The sequence below is a fragment of the Cricetulus griseus genome, chromosome 6 (genome assembly GCF_003668045.3).
Source record: "Cricetulus griseus strain 17A/GY chromosome 6, alternate assembly CriGri-PICRH-1.0, whole genome shotgun sequence".
NCBI classification, from domain to species: Eukaryota; Metazoa; Chordata; class Mammalia; order Rodentia; family Cricetidae; genus Cricetulus; species Cricetulus griseus.
The window spans coordinates 29264846-29281855 of NC_048599.1; the positions used below are offsets into that span (position 1 = coordinate 29264846).

Genomic DNA, 17010 nt, shown 5'->3' on the forward strand with positions numbered 1-17010 from the left:
ATTTAAGTAGTCAGAGCTGTGTGATGCATGATTCTTTCCCCACAAGGCCACTCAACCATAGTTGCTGAGTGCTGGCTGGCTCTTCCACTAGTTAAACACGAAATAAATCATCAGAACAGAGCCCAACCTTCTCTATTCATCAGAAAGAAAAGTCATAAGCAAACAAGCTAAAAGATAATTTTTGTTAAATAATGAACACTCGTAAAACAGCAATGACATGGTATTAAAACATCTGTGGTTACTTATTTCTCAGCATTCATCTGGCAACTGAAGCAGCATGAAGCAAGAGTTGCACTTAAAAAAATGACAAGAAAATAGCCATTCATTTAGTCGACAGAGTAAGGCCCATCTCATTTCCGGGATCCCAGTATTGCTGCTCATAACCAGATGAGCGTCCAAGAGTTAAACATCCTGTGTGTCTTCACAGTTCCTTTCCCTCTGGCTCCTGGGGCAAATGCTGGGCTTGTTCTTGAGAGAGGTGGGGCCATGGCTGCCTCCCCTTTAAGATTAATGAGGCCCCAGAACTGTGTATTGCTGGGTATCTGCAGGAAGCCTGATGCTCCAAGCTGGGGCAGCGTGCTGGGACTGAGCAGGGCCCTGGCCCGGGTAGGCGCTATGCTCCTCTAATTTTGCATTCTCAGGCAGGACTCATCTGTGGACAAGAGATAGCAGATCTCCCAGCAGGTGCTTCCTTTTCCTTCTCAGCCCCACTTGTTTCTGACAAGAAAGCCACAAAGATGGGGGACACTGAGGAGTTAAGCAGGCCACAGCTAGTGGTGACATGTCTCCTGCATTCTGCCTATTGCACCATATTCCATAAAAAATAAACGTATTTTTAACTGTTTGTATATTGCTAATGGGGTGGTGGTCCAGGCACTGGCAGGCTGCAGAGCTGGGTTGTCATCGATCTACTAGAATCCATCCAGGGTCAGCCACTGGGCTGGAATCTTTGGAGCTTCCATGTGGAAGAATCAGCATTGCTGGCTGCCTGGTGCTCTGCACAGTGCTGAAGATGTAGTGGAAGGATTAAAAAAAAAGAAAAGAAGAAGAATTCCAGGAGTAGAAGATTCCAGGGCATCATGGAATTGTTTGACAATCACTTGTACTGTACAGTATCACACAGGTGTCTCTTCTCTGCCCTCACACACGTGGCCCGGCTCCCCCTCCTTCCAACAGCCTTTGGGAAGCTCACAGGTGGTTGTTCTTGGAGAGGTAGGCGATGAGGGCGACAGCCACACCCACGTATATGCCAGTTCCAATGGTGATGGATAGCACTGCCAGGAACAGGGCCCTCCGGGAGCTGGTGCTGGCCTGATGGAAGTCTCCTTTGGCCACAGCTTTGTTTGTCTGCAGAGTTGGCAGAGAAAAACAAAGGGAGAGTGAACAAGTTGGGAATAATGGTGATGAGAGGGTTCTGCTTGGCTCCTTTCTAACATTCAACGTCACTGGATTACAGACAGGATTCACCAATACAGGCAAGGACAAGGGGAACAACATGTATTCCTATAGTGACTGGGCACCAGGTTAAGTCTCTGACTGTTAAAGAAATGTATGGCTGGTGTTTGTCACTGCTTTCCACAGGTCAAGGGAGTCAAAGCCCCCATTCTGTCTGGTCTCAAGGAAGTCACATATTGAAGTATCCTAGTGAGACCGCAAATGTGAAGGCAGGGTCTCAGGAATGATACGCCAGAGATGGGTGAGGCTCTCATCTCTACTGCCATTCTACCTACTCAACAATGGTATACTTTTCACTAGGACAATGATTTCTAAAGAGCATTTTCCAACCTCTGTAGCCCGATAGAAGAGAGGGCATAATATTATTAAATGCATCCCAGAAGTCTCGAGGCTCCATTCGTCAGCTAGCTGGGGTTGGTCACATTCATTTATTGGTGAAAGTATTCTGTAGAAGGCCATCATCTCTGTGCTTGAGCACTTGGTTATAAACGGGGCATTGGTTTAGCTAGATTTAAACTTCTTGGAGTCAGGGGGTAAACAGTGATGTTGAGATTAGATATTGGCTCAGAATCTAATCTGAGCGTTTGGGGGCAGATCCTGAAAGCCCTTCTCTCATTCCTCCCTTTCTCCTTCCTTTTCACAGTTGAGAGTAAACACACTCTCCAGGAAGGGGAGTTGGGTGTTATAGGAAGGTCTCATCCATCTCTGGAAGAACTTTGGGAAGTATTTCCTTTCCTGATAAGACGTGAAGGACATAGTCCTCCTTCCTGCCTGGGACATGGCTATGGGATTATCTATATAATGTGTATTTTGAGGCTGGGGGAAATCACAAAGGCGATTACAGAAGCCAATGTCAACACTGAGAGACTCCTGACCCAGTTCTAGAAGCCGCCTGCCCCACACCTGCTGGCTGAGGAACATGAGCCCCCGTGTTCAGATTCTACTGACTGGCTGGGACTCTGCCAAACCACACTGCTCCTTGATTCAGGAAGCCGAGTGCTGTTGGATTAAGTTGTAGCAATGTGGAGGGACTTCCTGAGTCTGGTGGCTCATGGGCTAAGACACATGATCCCCTGTTGCTCTTGGTGATGCTTAGGAAGGCTAATCCTTAGAAGCAGAGGACTCTGGTCAGAAGAAGAGCAGAGCCCACTCTTCTGTGGCATCCCCTAACTCATTCTCATGAGCCATTTCTAAAAAAACTGTATTCTCTCACTGGCTCCACTTTTCATGGTGTGTCTGTGGTATTTGTGCATTATATGTGGGTACAGGAGGACATGCTATTCACTTAACCTAAAAATGATAACATGTGCCATGAGCCATAGAAGGTCAGACCTGGAGACAACTGGTGAGTGGGTTTTCATTTTCCAAATCTCCTGATTCTGATTTAGTGAGACTGGAAATCTGTGATGTGTGCATAAGGACTGGCTTCTGCCACTGAACCCCTTCTCTGGACACTAACTTCTGAATCTTGAGAGCTAGGTTTTATTTTTCCCCCCTCATTTCTTGCCTTGGCATTGAGCTTGGAAGCTAGCAGTGGACAAGGTTCTGATGAAGCAGAGTTGAGGTAATTTAAAATGAGAAGCCTCAAAGGATAGCAGTAATTAATTAATTAAGCTATAATTAGCTGGGTTTCATTTTATATAGCTATGCTTCCAAACACTCCAATGTCCTATAACATAATTCGCTGTAATTGCCCTTCTTGGCATTAACCCCAAACAGCCCTGGGACATTAGACAGCAGCGTGACTGTCTGTTGTATCCTAGACTTCACATGGTGTGCCTGGGCTAGGATGGAGGAGGGGAGGCAAAGGAAGCCTGGGAGGGGGTGGAACCCACTTTAGCTGATCAAGAACCTTCTAGAAGATCTCCTGAGTGCCACTTTCTTGTCTCATCAGAATTGAATGTGTGGGCACTTACTATGGACCAGGGTCTGCACTTCCCTTGTCCTCTATGGTCACAGAGAGCCTAGAGCATGCACACAGGTGGCAGTGGTGATGTTGGTGGGCAGTCAATAACTATCAATGGATGACCAAGTATGTAAGGGCTGAAATATCACCTACAAAAGCCATGCAGGGTTTAGCCCTCAGTAATGGATCTTTGTTTTTCCAGGAGTGAAAGCAGGGAGTAGTGGCCTGCCCAACCCTGCAGATGAACTCCAGCCCAGTACTGAAGGTTTTGAGTGTAGGGAGCTGAAGCACTCATACCCAACGTCTCCGTGTCTGAGGACCAAGCTTACTTCTTCCTTCTCCATGAGAACAGATGACATTTACCAACCCCATGACCTCAGGCAGTGGATTCCATACCAACCCTTCATGTCAGAAAGTGGATGACTGTGCCTACCAGCCTTCCTCTTGACCCTTTGGGAGGGGACAAACCGAAAGAAATGCCTCCCTACTGGCTAATGACATCAGGTTCTTTGGTAGGTTTATTGCTAGCTTGTCTGCAGATGATGGAGGCAAGACAGTGTACAAGTGTTTTCTTCATAGGACAGACTGGTCCAGCTCAGTTGAATTCTTCAAGTAGCCCAGCTGCTCCTAACCACTATGTTGGGGAAGGGGAAGGAGGAGAGGAGGGACAAGGGACAGAAGTAACCAGTGCCTCTCCAGGCAACAGAGACACCGTTGGGGTGGGGAAGTTGCCTGGAATGAACAGTGCCTGGAATAACTAGATTTGTCTACACGAGGTTCTACACAGGAAACTCCTATGGCAAAAGTCAATGTTTAGACAGTACTCCAGTAAGTTGGTCTCAGGGTACCCTGTGTGTGTTTAAATACTGCTTGCTTGTATGTGAACCAGCCACCTACCTGCTCAGCTTCCCTGAGACCCAGACCTGTTGCTCTCTGCCCCAGCCCTCACAACCTAGAAGTTTGTGTCCATCATATGTTGTTAAGAAACATGACATCTCCAACTTCTGTGGCCATAAGCAAGGCTACTCACTTATGTCCCACAGTTCTTGTGGTCAGAGGTCTGGCTTGTCAGTCTGACTCGGATTCTGTTGTGGTCATCTCCCCATCCTGTGGAAGATGCGTGCTACTTGGGCTAGAAAGAATTGGATCTGTTCCCATCCCTGTGGGTTCCTCCTCATTCTTCCTCAGGATTCAGTACTCAGGTCCCACCTGCCCTCAGTGGCTCCTGGCAATCTCGCCCTGATCCTTTCTCAGGTATGCGTGATCGTCTTCCAGATAGACAACTTGCTAATCCTCACTGTAGCTCAGAATCTTTGCCTCTAGGAGGTCCAAGCCATAGGGTTACCCACTACCCCTAAAGCCACTGGGAAACCAGCATGTGGTCCCTGGGAGATAGTAACTAATACTACTATCGAAACACATACAGAATGTCTACCTGGGGGCTCCTCTAGCCAGAATGGAATCTAATCCCAACCAGCCTTTGGAGTGTAACCAAATTCAGGCTCCTGGGCTTAAGAGGCTGCACTTCTGGAGGGTCACCACAGGTGGCTTTCTTTCAGTTCTTCCTCTGCCACTTTAGAACCCAGAACTTTGAAAGCCACCAGGCTGAGTAGGAGGGAGGTGACAGTGTGCAGCAAGCATTAAATATGCCCCCCACCCATCTGAATACACCTTCTAGCTACAAAAATGGTATGATTCACAAAGTCAGGAGAAGCCCTGTTAGCCTATGCCTTAACATGGGAGGAACACTGTTGCCTTCTCCCCTTTCCCTCAGTGGATTAGGAACAGGCTCCTTTGTGCCTGGGTATTTCTTTCCCGCCCTTAGGTCAACATGTTCTGAGTAATGTTTGTCATAAAACAGAAAGGGCAGGAGGCTCACAACTCTCAAGTAGCAATGGCTCGATGTGCATCTTTGCGTGCCAGAGGAGTAGGATGGACATAGGGAGTTGGCTTAGTGTGGTCAGCAGCCGTGGCTTCTGTACTCTTGAACATTGCACAGGTGGATTTCAGCCCACAGATAGTCACAGGAAAGGGAAAGAGCACCTTAAAAACTGGGCTGGTAAGATGGTTGAGTTTATAAAGAACAGGGCTTACTGCGTTCGAGAGGACCTGAGCTCAACCCCTAGTTGGCTGTGGCAGTGTGTACCTGCAAACTTAGTGCAGGAGAGACAGGGACCAGAGGAACCCCGGGATTTGTTGGCTAGCCTGTCGAGTCAAATTGGCAAGCTCTAGTTTCAGTGAGAGACTGTCTCAAAAACTAAATGGAAAGTGATTGTGGAAGATCTCTGCCACTATAAGCTTCTGAACATATCAACACATGTGCACACACACACACACACACACACACACACACACACACACAGCGAGAGAGAGAGAGAGAGAGAGAGAGAGAGAGAGAGAGAGAGAGAGAGAGAGATAAGCAACTATAAGGCAGACACATATGCAAGCACAGGGTTTTAGACATAACTAGAAAGGGAGAAACCACTTAAACCACGAGGAGCTGGGTATACAGAGGCCACTACACCACTGCATACACTCTGGTTCCTGAGCTAAAGAGCTCTCTTCTTTTGCCTGGCTGTAAATATACGAGGAAAACATGGTCTTAAAATCAGAGAGCAAAAAGGAGCCCTTAAGACTCAAGAAAACAGTTCACCTTCAGGAATGAAGAGCAGTTCCAGCTGAGACAAAAAGGGCTGAGACGGAGCTCAGTATAGTGCACTTGCCTGGAAGGCCTGGCTCCCTGGATTCCGTCCCTCACTCCACAACAAGTAGATGAAATAAAGTAGTAAATAAAGAAACAAATGAAATAAAATCTTAAATTGAGAATATAAAACCTCTAAAAAATGGAGAATTCTTGGTGAGGACAACTGTGCATTGGCTATAATTGCCACTACCTGCTCATGTCTCCTTAGACTAGACTGATGGCCACCCAACAAATGGGTCAAAGGAACACACTGTGAAAAAGCTCAAGGCTTTCTGACATGTGATGGCTACTTTGCTCTGATTTTTGAGGTAGGACATGCCGAGTCTGCAGAGAAGTGGTTGTTTCTTCTTAGGTGGTCGTTTTAATGACTTTATATGACTGATGGGCGAGCTCATCCATGGGCGAGGGCTAGGTGATGGCTCCATCTAAAATAAGCACTGCTTTCTGTGGGAAGCAGGGTGGCTGTCTCTCTCTTCATACAGAGTCTGCTAGTGGGTCCAGACATTTCCAGACCTGGAGATCTGTAAGGCTGACCTCACCTAATGTTTCCCCTTTTTGCTGAAGACCCAGGTCCTTGGGTTACCCAACTGACTTATCTTAACATAGCTTCACAGATTGGAACATACCCCTTTCTCCTTCTGGTCTTCCCTCCCTCCTTTGTTCACTTGCTGGCTTGCTGTTTAACAGGCTTCAGCTAGAAGCTTCATATGAGGTTTAAGGTCAGGTTGCATGGCTTTGTGTTGGCTCCATCTTTAAGGTCAGGTCACATGGCCTTGTGTTGGACCCATATTTAAGATCAGGTCACGTGGCTTTGGGGTGGCTCCATATTTGGATACACTGAAACAGCTTCAGGATGAAGGAAATTGAGGAAAGTCTATGGAGTCAGGGAAGGAATCTCAATATCTGCAGAAACTCATGATCCCAGCATCTCCACATCCCAAGAGTCCACAGACCCATGCTCACATTTGAAGTCTCACAGCAGATTCATCCAGGGACCCTGGCTCTCAGCAACATCATGGCAAACTGTCTTGGAGGACACCCAGTCTCCCGCTGTGACAAGACTATGTTCTCCATAGTACCCGGCTCTGATCTTTCTGTGGCCAGTGACAGACCCTAGGCTGAGGTTTCTCTAGCTCTAGACTGAAATCTTGGCAAGCTGTTTTCAAAGTATTCATTTCCTTTTGCTGGAAACTACTTTAGTTTGGGGGTTTGGAGAAAAACCACAGTCTTTCTTTGAAAGACTGCCCTGCTGTTTTGCTCTTCCTATAGTTACTATCCTAAAGGGAAGAAGGCAGTCAGGCCAGAGGCGACCATGTTCTGCATCATCTACCCAGCCAGCCTGCTGTTTGTTCTTGGAGAGTCCTGGGTCACAAACAGCATGAGGGCCTTGGCAGCAAATGCTGGATCCCCACCTCCTTGAATTTGTGACAGGCTCCTGCAGTCTTTGTAATCACTTCTCTGAAAAATACTAGCACTGTGGGCATCTTTACTGCCCGTGCTTCCTCTAGTGTGAGTACCGGCTGCCCTACATGTCTTTGCACTCTTACAAGTCATTTCCAGGATTTATGGCCATCTAACATCCACTGTGCCAGGACGAGATGCCGAGAGCTGTGCTGCCAGTGGGAGCAGCACAGTGATCCCAATATGAGCCCCTAGGAGGGAATGTCCCTGAGAGGCAAACCGCTTTCATTCCAATATTAGCTGCCATATACACAATGTTTAACAAGAATGAGGGACAGACGGAGAGCCTGAATACAAGCATTACTTGCCACTGCTTAGATCTGAAAATTAGGGACTTATCTCCATGCTCACTCCATCTCCAATTCTGGTCTAACAGTGGAGCTTCCTGCATTCTTGAGTGCTATTACACCTTCACATGCCACGTTAAGGTCACCTGGTATGTCCTGAGTAGAGCAGGCTCACTAACAGGCTCTGAGACAATTTGGGAGTATAAATTGGCTTTGGAGACTTAATCTAGTGTGGATGACAGAGACTACAGTGAAAGAAAAGTGAGCAAGAGGAAGGCCTCAGCTGACACCTTCTGAGACAGGACAATGCTTTGTATACAGGACAGCAGATTCCACATTCCCTGAACAGGTTCTCGAGGGCAACCTGCCTCACCCCCCCCCACACACACACACCAGGCATGCTGACCCTGATTTGAAGACTCATCTGCATGCACGGGTCCAGGGCTAGCATGTGGAAGCATAAAGAACATATAACAACCAGCTCCATGAGGGCTATATGGAGGAAGACCTCCCTAAAAGGAGGTCTAGCTGAGTGCACCCAAGGGTTTGCTGGTTTCTATATTTCACAAAGAAGGAACGGATAACACCAGCTCATCTATCCTGCAATAGCCAGGCCACGAGTCCCTGGCATCCACTGTTGTATTCCGTGAACACTGAGATCCTGAAGATCCTGGGTGTCATGGTTTTCAGATATCTCCCTAGGGCATCTCTGTCCCTAGCTGTAGTATCCACACTGCATACTGTGGAGTGTTTGTTGTGTCCCTTTGTAATATGTGTTGGCTGAGATCTGTGGTCAAGCCTGTTTGACTAGCACCACCACAGACCACCGGCCTGGGCAAAATCCCAAATTCAAAATTTTCAGGATTTTCTTCCTGTTCTTTGGCACATGGAAATCCCACACCACACCTAAACAAGGTAGCCTTAGTGCCATGTAGATTAAGGTAGCCTCAAAACTCAGATATCCATCTGCCTCTGCCCCTGAGTGCTGGGATTAGAGGTGAGTGCCACTTCCTGCTACTCTCTTCGGGGCTGCAGTTCTTATTTTCTGGGCCTCCACCCTCCACTTGGGAAGACATATCCTCCCAATATGTGCTTCTGAAGTCACCTAGACTGTACGTACCCGAGAATCACCATATTCCATCCATTTGATTACTTAACAGCTTAGCTGGGTATATAATTCCATGTGGGAATTTTTATCTTTTCCTTAAATTGTTTACAACCTTTCTCAATCATTTCTCATTGGCAGCACTTCTCAGGTCAGCATCAGCAGCACCCAGGACACTTCTGTAGCCCTCCCCGTCTCTCTGGGAATGTTTGAGGGCACCCTTCTTCCTGGTAGTCTAAAAACACTACAGTGAGAGTCCTTCCTGCTCAGTGGCCGAACTGGTCTTCCACCTGTCTCTTTTCTGTGTGTGCCTGCGGCATTGTCCACTGCTTGTCCTTGGTCACACTTTAGGAGAGCTTTCCTTTTCTGTCCTCCAACCCTTTTATGGGATTTCACTCTGATTGTCACGCTGCTGTATTTCCAAGGACTCTTCTTGTTCTCTCATTACTACAGTTTTGCTTCAGAAACAAATAATTTCACATTTTAGCTCTCTGAAAATATTAATTGTACAATTAAAAAAATGTCCTTTTCCCTGAATGTGCCTATACCCAGGCCCTTTCTAAAAGACCCTCCATTTGTTCAGGTCTCATTTTGGGCTTGGGTGTGGTGGGGAAAGGTGTTCTCAGATGCAGGCAATGGCTGGATGCTATTTAACGTTTAAGAACATCACAAGGCTGACTGGGATTTTCATGGGACCTTTCAGACTCCACTGCCTGCACTGTCCCCTCTCTGGTCCGCTCACATATTTTGTGTGATATGTCCCCATCCTTGTTTCCAAGGTCTTCATCTCCTTTTCCCCTTTCCTTTATAGTTTTGTCTCCTTTTCCTCTGACTGTAATTTTTTTAAAAAGAAGTTTTTAGGACAGAACGGAGATAGTCTGAATGCTTTAGGCCGCATATGTCGCTGAAAATATATCCTTTTATTCTAAATGTCACTCTAGTCAGGCTGGGTTCCCTGAATGATGCTGAGACATTGTTGAAGTTCAGGGACAGTGTGAAGGTGGTTACAGAGAAGGTCACGGAGAATTCGGAGTCGGGAAAGAAAGGTAAGCGAAGAGCTGTGTATGGCCAGATAGCGAGCAGGGATGGCTATGTAGGTCTTACTAAAGACATCTGGAAAGTATTTTGAGGTATTCCCTGAAGGCAAACCTTTAGGACGTTCAGTTACATTCCCTCCATCAGTGCTGAGGACAAGCCTCTTCTTGAGCTGACTCCCCCATACTTCTGCCCTCCCCACCCAATGACTGGTCACTCTGCTATGAGCTTTCTAGTAGTCACAGGCCCTTGGCAATGAGAACTTGGAGCGCCAAGGTATGTGGAGGTCACACTGACACCATTTGCTGTGTCCAAAAAATGCTTTGTGTTGCTTCCATGATCTCCCATATCCATATCTGCTGACAGGTGGACTGCACTGGATCACTTTGGATTTCGAATGAAATCCAGGCCTTATATGACTAACAAAAGTCCTCTTGATTGATGTGGTAGTTCATTCCTATAATCTCAGCACATGTGACTGGGGCAGAGGGATCAGATCAGGAGTTTGACAGTAGCCAGAGCTACATAACGAGTCTCTGTAAAAAACAAAATGACTAAGCTTACTGTAGTTAGAGCCAACAACAGGTGAGGGCTGGACAGGTCAAGGGAATGATGCAGTCAGAAAGTTCTCCTGATGTACCTTGGCTTTGTAGACACCTATGGTGATGGGAAGGGTCAGAGCTAGGAGACAGAGCAGTGCTAAGTGTAGTATGTCAGCCTAGGATAAGGGTGACCCTGGAATTGAAAACTGAAAATATAAGAGAGTTCAAAGAAGAAGTTAACCTACAAGTGTCATTTTGCTTTTCCCATTCATCTTACTTGGAGAAAGCTCCACTCATTAATCCCTCCCCCTTCTTGGACTCTGCCTGGTTTCCTAGTCAATCACCTGCTTCAGGAATGCAACCCAAGGCCTGAGTTACCTGCTCACATTTCATTCCTCACTGATGACTTCCCTGTGGGTACAGGGCACTCAATGCTCTAATTATCTGTTGCTGGGTAACAGGTGATTCCAGGATTAGTGGTGTGTAACACAACCATTTGACGATGAACTGTTATTTTAGAGTCAGGAATTCAGGTCAGACCACCTGGCTTCCATTCCATTGGCATTAAGTAGGGTTGCTTGGTCTCTGACTTGTGGTTGTGCTCCTCTAAAGGGTCTAAGATGGCTTCATTCATGCCTAGCATCCTCTCCTCTCCACCAGGATGGTCACTGACAGCTTCAATTCCTGAGTGGTACCCCAGGGCTCCAAATGAGAGACAAGAAAGAGGAGACTCAGAGAAGCCCTTCTGTTGTGTCCTTTTGGTACAGGTCCCCAGGAGGAGGACACAGCTGAGAGGCACGCCAAGAATCATCCACGGAGATGGTCTCCTTCCTCAACACCTCCTTTCCACATATATAGCCATGTTCTGCCATCTTTATGAAGAAGAATCCCCAGATCATTGCTGGTCTTCTAATTTGGGCAGCTGAGTAAATTTCCCTTGTTTTAAATATATGTCAAAAACAATTCCAAGCACAGAAAAAGTATGCCATCAAAACACCTTAATATGTCCAATAACAGTGTGTTAGTAAATATAATTTTTAAAAAATACTATTTTCCCTTATGCCATCATTCCTGTGGTTTTATTCTTTGTCACTCAAGAGCAGTGTGGCCTGCTAGTAATGTAGGGCATTTAGATAAGTTCTGGGTGGGGCAAGAGTCTGTCAATCAACCCGCAATTTCTTGCCACTTAAAATTTTTTTATTTTTAAATAAGACAGACATTTGTGACATTTAGTGTAGCTGTGGTCATGGACTCAAGATGGTGTTTGAGACATTGAAGCTTTTAGCAGAGTTTCTCTGCAGGGAAACAAAATCAATAAACTCTAACGTGTTTATTTTTAAATAAAGTCGTGATCAAATACAAAGAACCTAGAATGGTGAGCAGACACATTAAAAGCAAACGTGAATAGAGTACAAGAAACAGAGTCAGACCATGGCAGATGGACAGCCTCACACAGCTTACTGGCCTTGGGGCCAATGTGATCTCTGAGAGGTACAAGGTGTCCTGCAGTTCCAAGGAACTGGTGTTTGTTTTCATATTGTGAAGTAGCCAATTTAAATATAAATTGCAAACTGACTTCTGACTGTGGTTGACACCAGCATGCTAAGGAAGTCACTGATTCTCAGCTGGGCAACTAGGCCAGAGTGAGTCCCAATCTTCAGTGTTTATGCTAGAGAGCAAGCGTTTTTTCTTACTTGGGCAATTCATAGAACATTTAGGACTGATTCTTGTATAATTCAAGTGAAACAAGGATGGAAAGGGTGCCTGCTCCACCAGGCAGGCTCTCTCTCCTCTCTCTCCCTACCTCCCATGTCTCTCTCTCCCTCCCACTTTCCTCCCCCTCCCCCTTCCTCATGGTGTATCAAAACTAGTCTTGATACCCCCCCAGCTCTGAAGAAGCCCCAACTCAGGAGCCACAATGGAGGCTTTATGGGTCTTTGTCATGATCAGCAGACCCAGTACTCACTAGGCAAAGCATTTATTTGTAGTGCGGTTGAAAAACTTGCATCTTTATATTTTTAAATGTGGTATCTTCTAGAAGGGAGAAACAACATTGTAGAGATGCCTCACTTTTGTGGGATTGATTCCACCTGCCATTAAACAGCAAACAGAGGCCGAGACAAATGTGGAGTGGCAACACCAAGAACTTGTGAGAGTGAGATTTGGTTGGGGACTCTTCCCCAGAGCCTGCCCTTATTCCTGTGTTCACTGACCCCGTTGCTGGTTTAGTAGGAACTTTGATTATGTGGTCCAGCTGACCACATGCCGCATAGAGTATGCCAAGGATAAATGTGTGCCACAGGGAGGAATGACTACTTTCTTAAAAAAAGTTTTTGTTAATTGTTTGAGAATTTCATATAATGTATTTTAATCAGGTTCATCCCCTCCCCTAAGTCCTCCCATGACTTGAATTAAATTTCTGTTTATATTTTTGTTTTCTAAGACTTTCTTGGTTTCAAAAGTCTTTTGCCTTTGTTATCAAGGTTGATGTTGACCTGTGAAAGAACTCAGTTTGTATTCCAGGAAGACGGTAACCTGGCCTGTCCTTCCACCAGAAATCAATGTAGCTGGTGGTAAGGCATCCAGGAGACAAGTCTGGGGGCTGTGGCTGAATTTCTAATCCTCTGAGGGGGAGAGAAAAGAAAGTGTCTGGCAAGGAGAAAGCCAATGCATAAAACCAGAAATTCAAAGTGTCCTCTCTCTGCAGGGGTCTGGAAATTCCTCCTCTAGGCTGGAGAAATCAGCAAGCTGGAATTTGACCTGGCCCTTGAATAAGCAATCAAACCAAGTCCAGGCTAATCAGAGGTGTGGGCTCTGTGCTTATTATATTCAAGGCACAAGTGTCCTGCTGAGAAATTAAAATACAAATGGATTCAGCACTCAAGCTGAGGGGGGAAAAACACCACAAAGATGGTCTCTAAGGACAATGACAATTCACAGCTAGAGTTCATGAGTTTCCAGCCGAGAAAAAATATGAACCTGGTTCTAGTTAGACCCACAACAGGAAATTATAAACTGCAGGAGACACAAGAGGTTGGTGAGCATGACACCCCAAACAGAAGCTTTACTTCCTGAATCATGTCCTTTCAAAGCAATTCTATTTAATCTAGTTGCAGAAGTCCAAGAGAATAGAGTTGTAGAGTTTGCAGATACTGGAGCAGATGGTCTCCAGCAATCTCAGTGTTCAACGTAATTGAAATGATTTCAGTGATTAAAAGGGACAGAAAGCTACAATTAATCTACAGTGGGTAATAGGTCACATTAAAACATGAAACACATCTAAAATTGGAAGCAGCAAGAATTTCCAAAAGTGAAAGAATAGAAAGAGTTATGGTTGCAAAACAGATGATTCACTACCCACAGCTGAAGAAAGAATTTGTGTTCTGGAAGACAGATTAAAAAATGTCAACAAGACGGGCACAGAAAGATACAGAAATGAAAACCCCTTAGGAGATATAGCACACTGGAGAGAGCAGGGTAGAAAGAGGGGGGCCAAAGCAATGGCTGGGTGCTATCCAAACTGCAGTGGGAGCTGAGTCTTCAGACTGAAGGGGTTCACAGAGTCCTGAATAGAAGAAATGAGAATGAAGATAAGGAGACAGCTTAGTGGAACCGCAGAGTTCAAGCCGGGAAACTCAGCAAAGGCTCAGTTCAAAGGCTTTCCTATTGCTATTTTACTCTTGACCGCTCATCGGCACCCAGAGATTCAACTGCCATCTCAGGTACTGAACCTTGGCTTCCTAACTCCAGCCCATACACATGTACACAGCTGAGTTCCACTACTTGATTACATTGCCAAAACCACAGCTAAATCTGCCAGCATCCTAACTGGCCACTGGCAATATAATCAGTCTTGCTGGCCACCCTTTTAATTGATCATTTGTCATGATGGAAACCTTTGCCAAACAGCTTGAAATTCAGACTCCCCTTTGTTTTTCTGATGCCATAGTCATCTAGGCCAATCTTCTCTTCCTGCTCTCTCTCTGGCTGCATTGGAGGACATGGCAAAGATGTACACATCCTATACTTATTTCCCTTCCCACATTCTCTTTGTCTCTTCTTAGAATACCCTTCAAAAGCCTTATACCAGCTTTTATGCTGGTATAAGAACCTGCAAGTCTTGTCTCACCTATCCCTTGCTCTTTTTTTCTTCTAGCCTTACTTCTCTTGGCTCCTCATTGAGCTTCAAGGCCTTTGGGCCATCTCCTCAGGAGGATGCCTCCCAATCTCAACCACACCATGCTTCCACAGAACTGATGCCTGTTTATTCATACCAGTTACTGAACTGCTGCTCATTTCTCTACTGGACTGCAGTGTCCCAAGGAGCAGAGGCTGCTTCTCTGCTCACATTTTAATTGTCAATAGTTAGCATTTCACTTTGCTTGTGGGTGACACTGAACAATATTCCTTTAATGAATGGTTTTCACAAGTTTTTATTTTGCAGCTGGATTAAATTGTTTCTGGGAGCCACCTTTTGCAACATGAATTAAAACAGCCTGGTGATAATATAAATATAGCAGGCGCTGAACCCCAGCATCCAGGAGCATCTTAGTGCTGACTGTGAAAATTGAATTTGGCACCACTGGCTTGTTTTCTATGTTGCTGCACTCAACTTCAATGCTAATTTCAGATATTTGGCTCATCGTGTTCTGGCTGGCTTAGCAAAGGTATTAGATTTGAACTTCCTTTAATTGCTTTGTACCTGCAGCCAGGGTATAGGTATGCTGGGTTGGTGCTGGGCTCGTACCTGGCCTCGGCTTTCCTTGGAATCTCATTGCTTTCTAACTGGCGGATAAGTCCAGGCATGTGTCCCTCTGAATCTACTCTTTGGGGGGCATCATGTTTATCTTTATTTTCTTGCAGCAAGAGATCCTGTCTTAAGGTAACACCAAATGTTTGATGATACAGAGAGAGCCAGGGAGTCAGATGTCAGAATTTGACAGGTGAAATAAACCCGAAGAAGACCTTGTGGTAAGCAGTGTTCCCAGTGTCCTCAGATCTCTGCTGAGTCCAGGACACACTCACAGGAGGAAAGGCTGTAAATCACAAACCCACATAAACTTTCTCTCTTACTAGACAATATTCACTTCAAGAAGGGCTTTAGTAAAGTCAGGTTTTCCTACTTATTCCATGGAGGTACGTCTGTGAGCCAAAATGCTACAGCTTGAATGTTCGTGTTCCTGTTGGGTCCTTATGTTGAAACCTAAATCCCAATGAGGAGGGGAGGGGAGGCCTTTGGGGTCAAAAGGTGAAGCTCTTATGCTGGTATCAATTCTCTTTCAGGAAAACGAGGAAACAGGAGCATCATAGTCTTTTATGTAGGACACAGGGGCCAACACGGCTGCCTGTAACCTAGAGAAGAATCCTGACCAGAGCCTGCTGGCACTTGACCTCAACTTCCCACCCCCCAACAGAAGGATGTCTGTTGCCTACTCTACATGGTTTCCATTCTCTTGCTGAAGTTGTCCCATCTGACCGTGTGAACCTCTCACTTTCTCCTCCACCTCCCACAAAACTTCCTTCTACACACCTAATTACTTGTACAAAAATTATGTCCTGGGATTTCCATCCTCTTTTGAGCCAGGTCACAGCCTGATTGTCTGTCTCCACTGGGATTGTTTTTGAAATGTATTTGAGCATTTTCTGCTCCTTTCCATTCCTTGACAGAAGTCCACCCTTTAGTGGAAAATGTCTCATTGTCCTACCCGAGTGCACTTGTTACTCGTCTCATGGCTGTGGCCAAATACCAGACAAGAAGCAGCTCGAGAGAGGAAGGATGTGTTCTGGCTCACAGTTGAGAAGGATACAGGTTATGTTAGTGGAAGGCATTTGTGGCTGTGGGACGGACTCACATCTTGGAAGACAAAGAAACAGAGAGGCTAGACCAAAAGTGTGAGGCTGAGCTGTAACTCATAAGACCTCCATCCTTCAGCTCACTTCCTTTTGGCAGGCCCTAAAAGTTCCACAATCTCCCCAAACAGCACGGCCAGCTAGGGATCAAGTGTGCAAACTTATCAGCCTGTAGAAGCTATTTGACACCCAAACCATAGCAAGGTGCTGGTTCTGGTTGGCTCTATGTCAACTAGAAACAAGCTGGCCATTTGGGAAAAGGAAGCTCAATTGCAAAAATTCCCCTACCATAGTGGCCTGTGGGGAATTTTCTTCATTGATCATTAGTGTAGAAGGCCCAGCCCATTGTGAGTGGTACCACTCCTGGGTTGGTGGGCCCTGGTATAAGGAAGCAAACTGAGCAAGCCAGTAAGCAGCACTCCTCGGTAGCTTCTGCATCAGTTTCTGCCTCCAGGTTCCTGCCCTGCTTGAGTTCCTTCCCTGACCTCCTTCAGTAGTGGACTGTGATGTACCACTGTAAACTGAAATAAATCTTTTCCTCCCCAAATTGCTTTTGGTCATGGTGTTTTATCCCAGGAATAGAAACTCTAAGTAAGACAGTGCCTGTGGACATACTGAGCTACTTAGAAATATTTACCATGCTTCTTCCCAGAGAAAGTGCTTGG

At 45.9% G+C, this 17010-nt stretch overlaps 1 protein-coding gene across 1 annotated transcript in view; it reads right to left on the minus strand.

The window, feature by feature from the left end:
• Positions 1-1188: 1188 nt before the first annotated feature.
• Syndig1 (synapse differentiation inducing 1) overlaps positions 1189-17010 on the minus strand; it is an 88645-nt gene continuing 72823 nt past the window's right edge. Inside the window, exon 3 of the mRNA XM_035446131.1 lies at positions 1189-1347. Coding sequence (XP_035302022.1) covers positions 1189-1347 — 159 coding nt within the window. The remainder of the gene's footprint in view (positions 1348-17010) is intronic.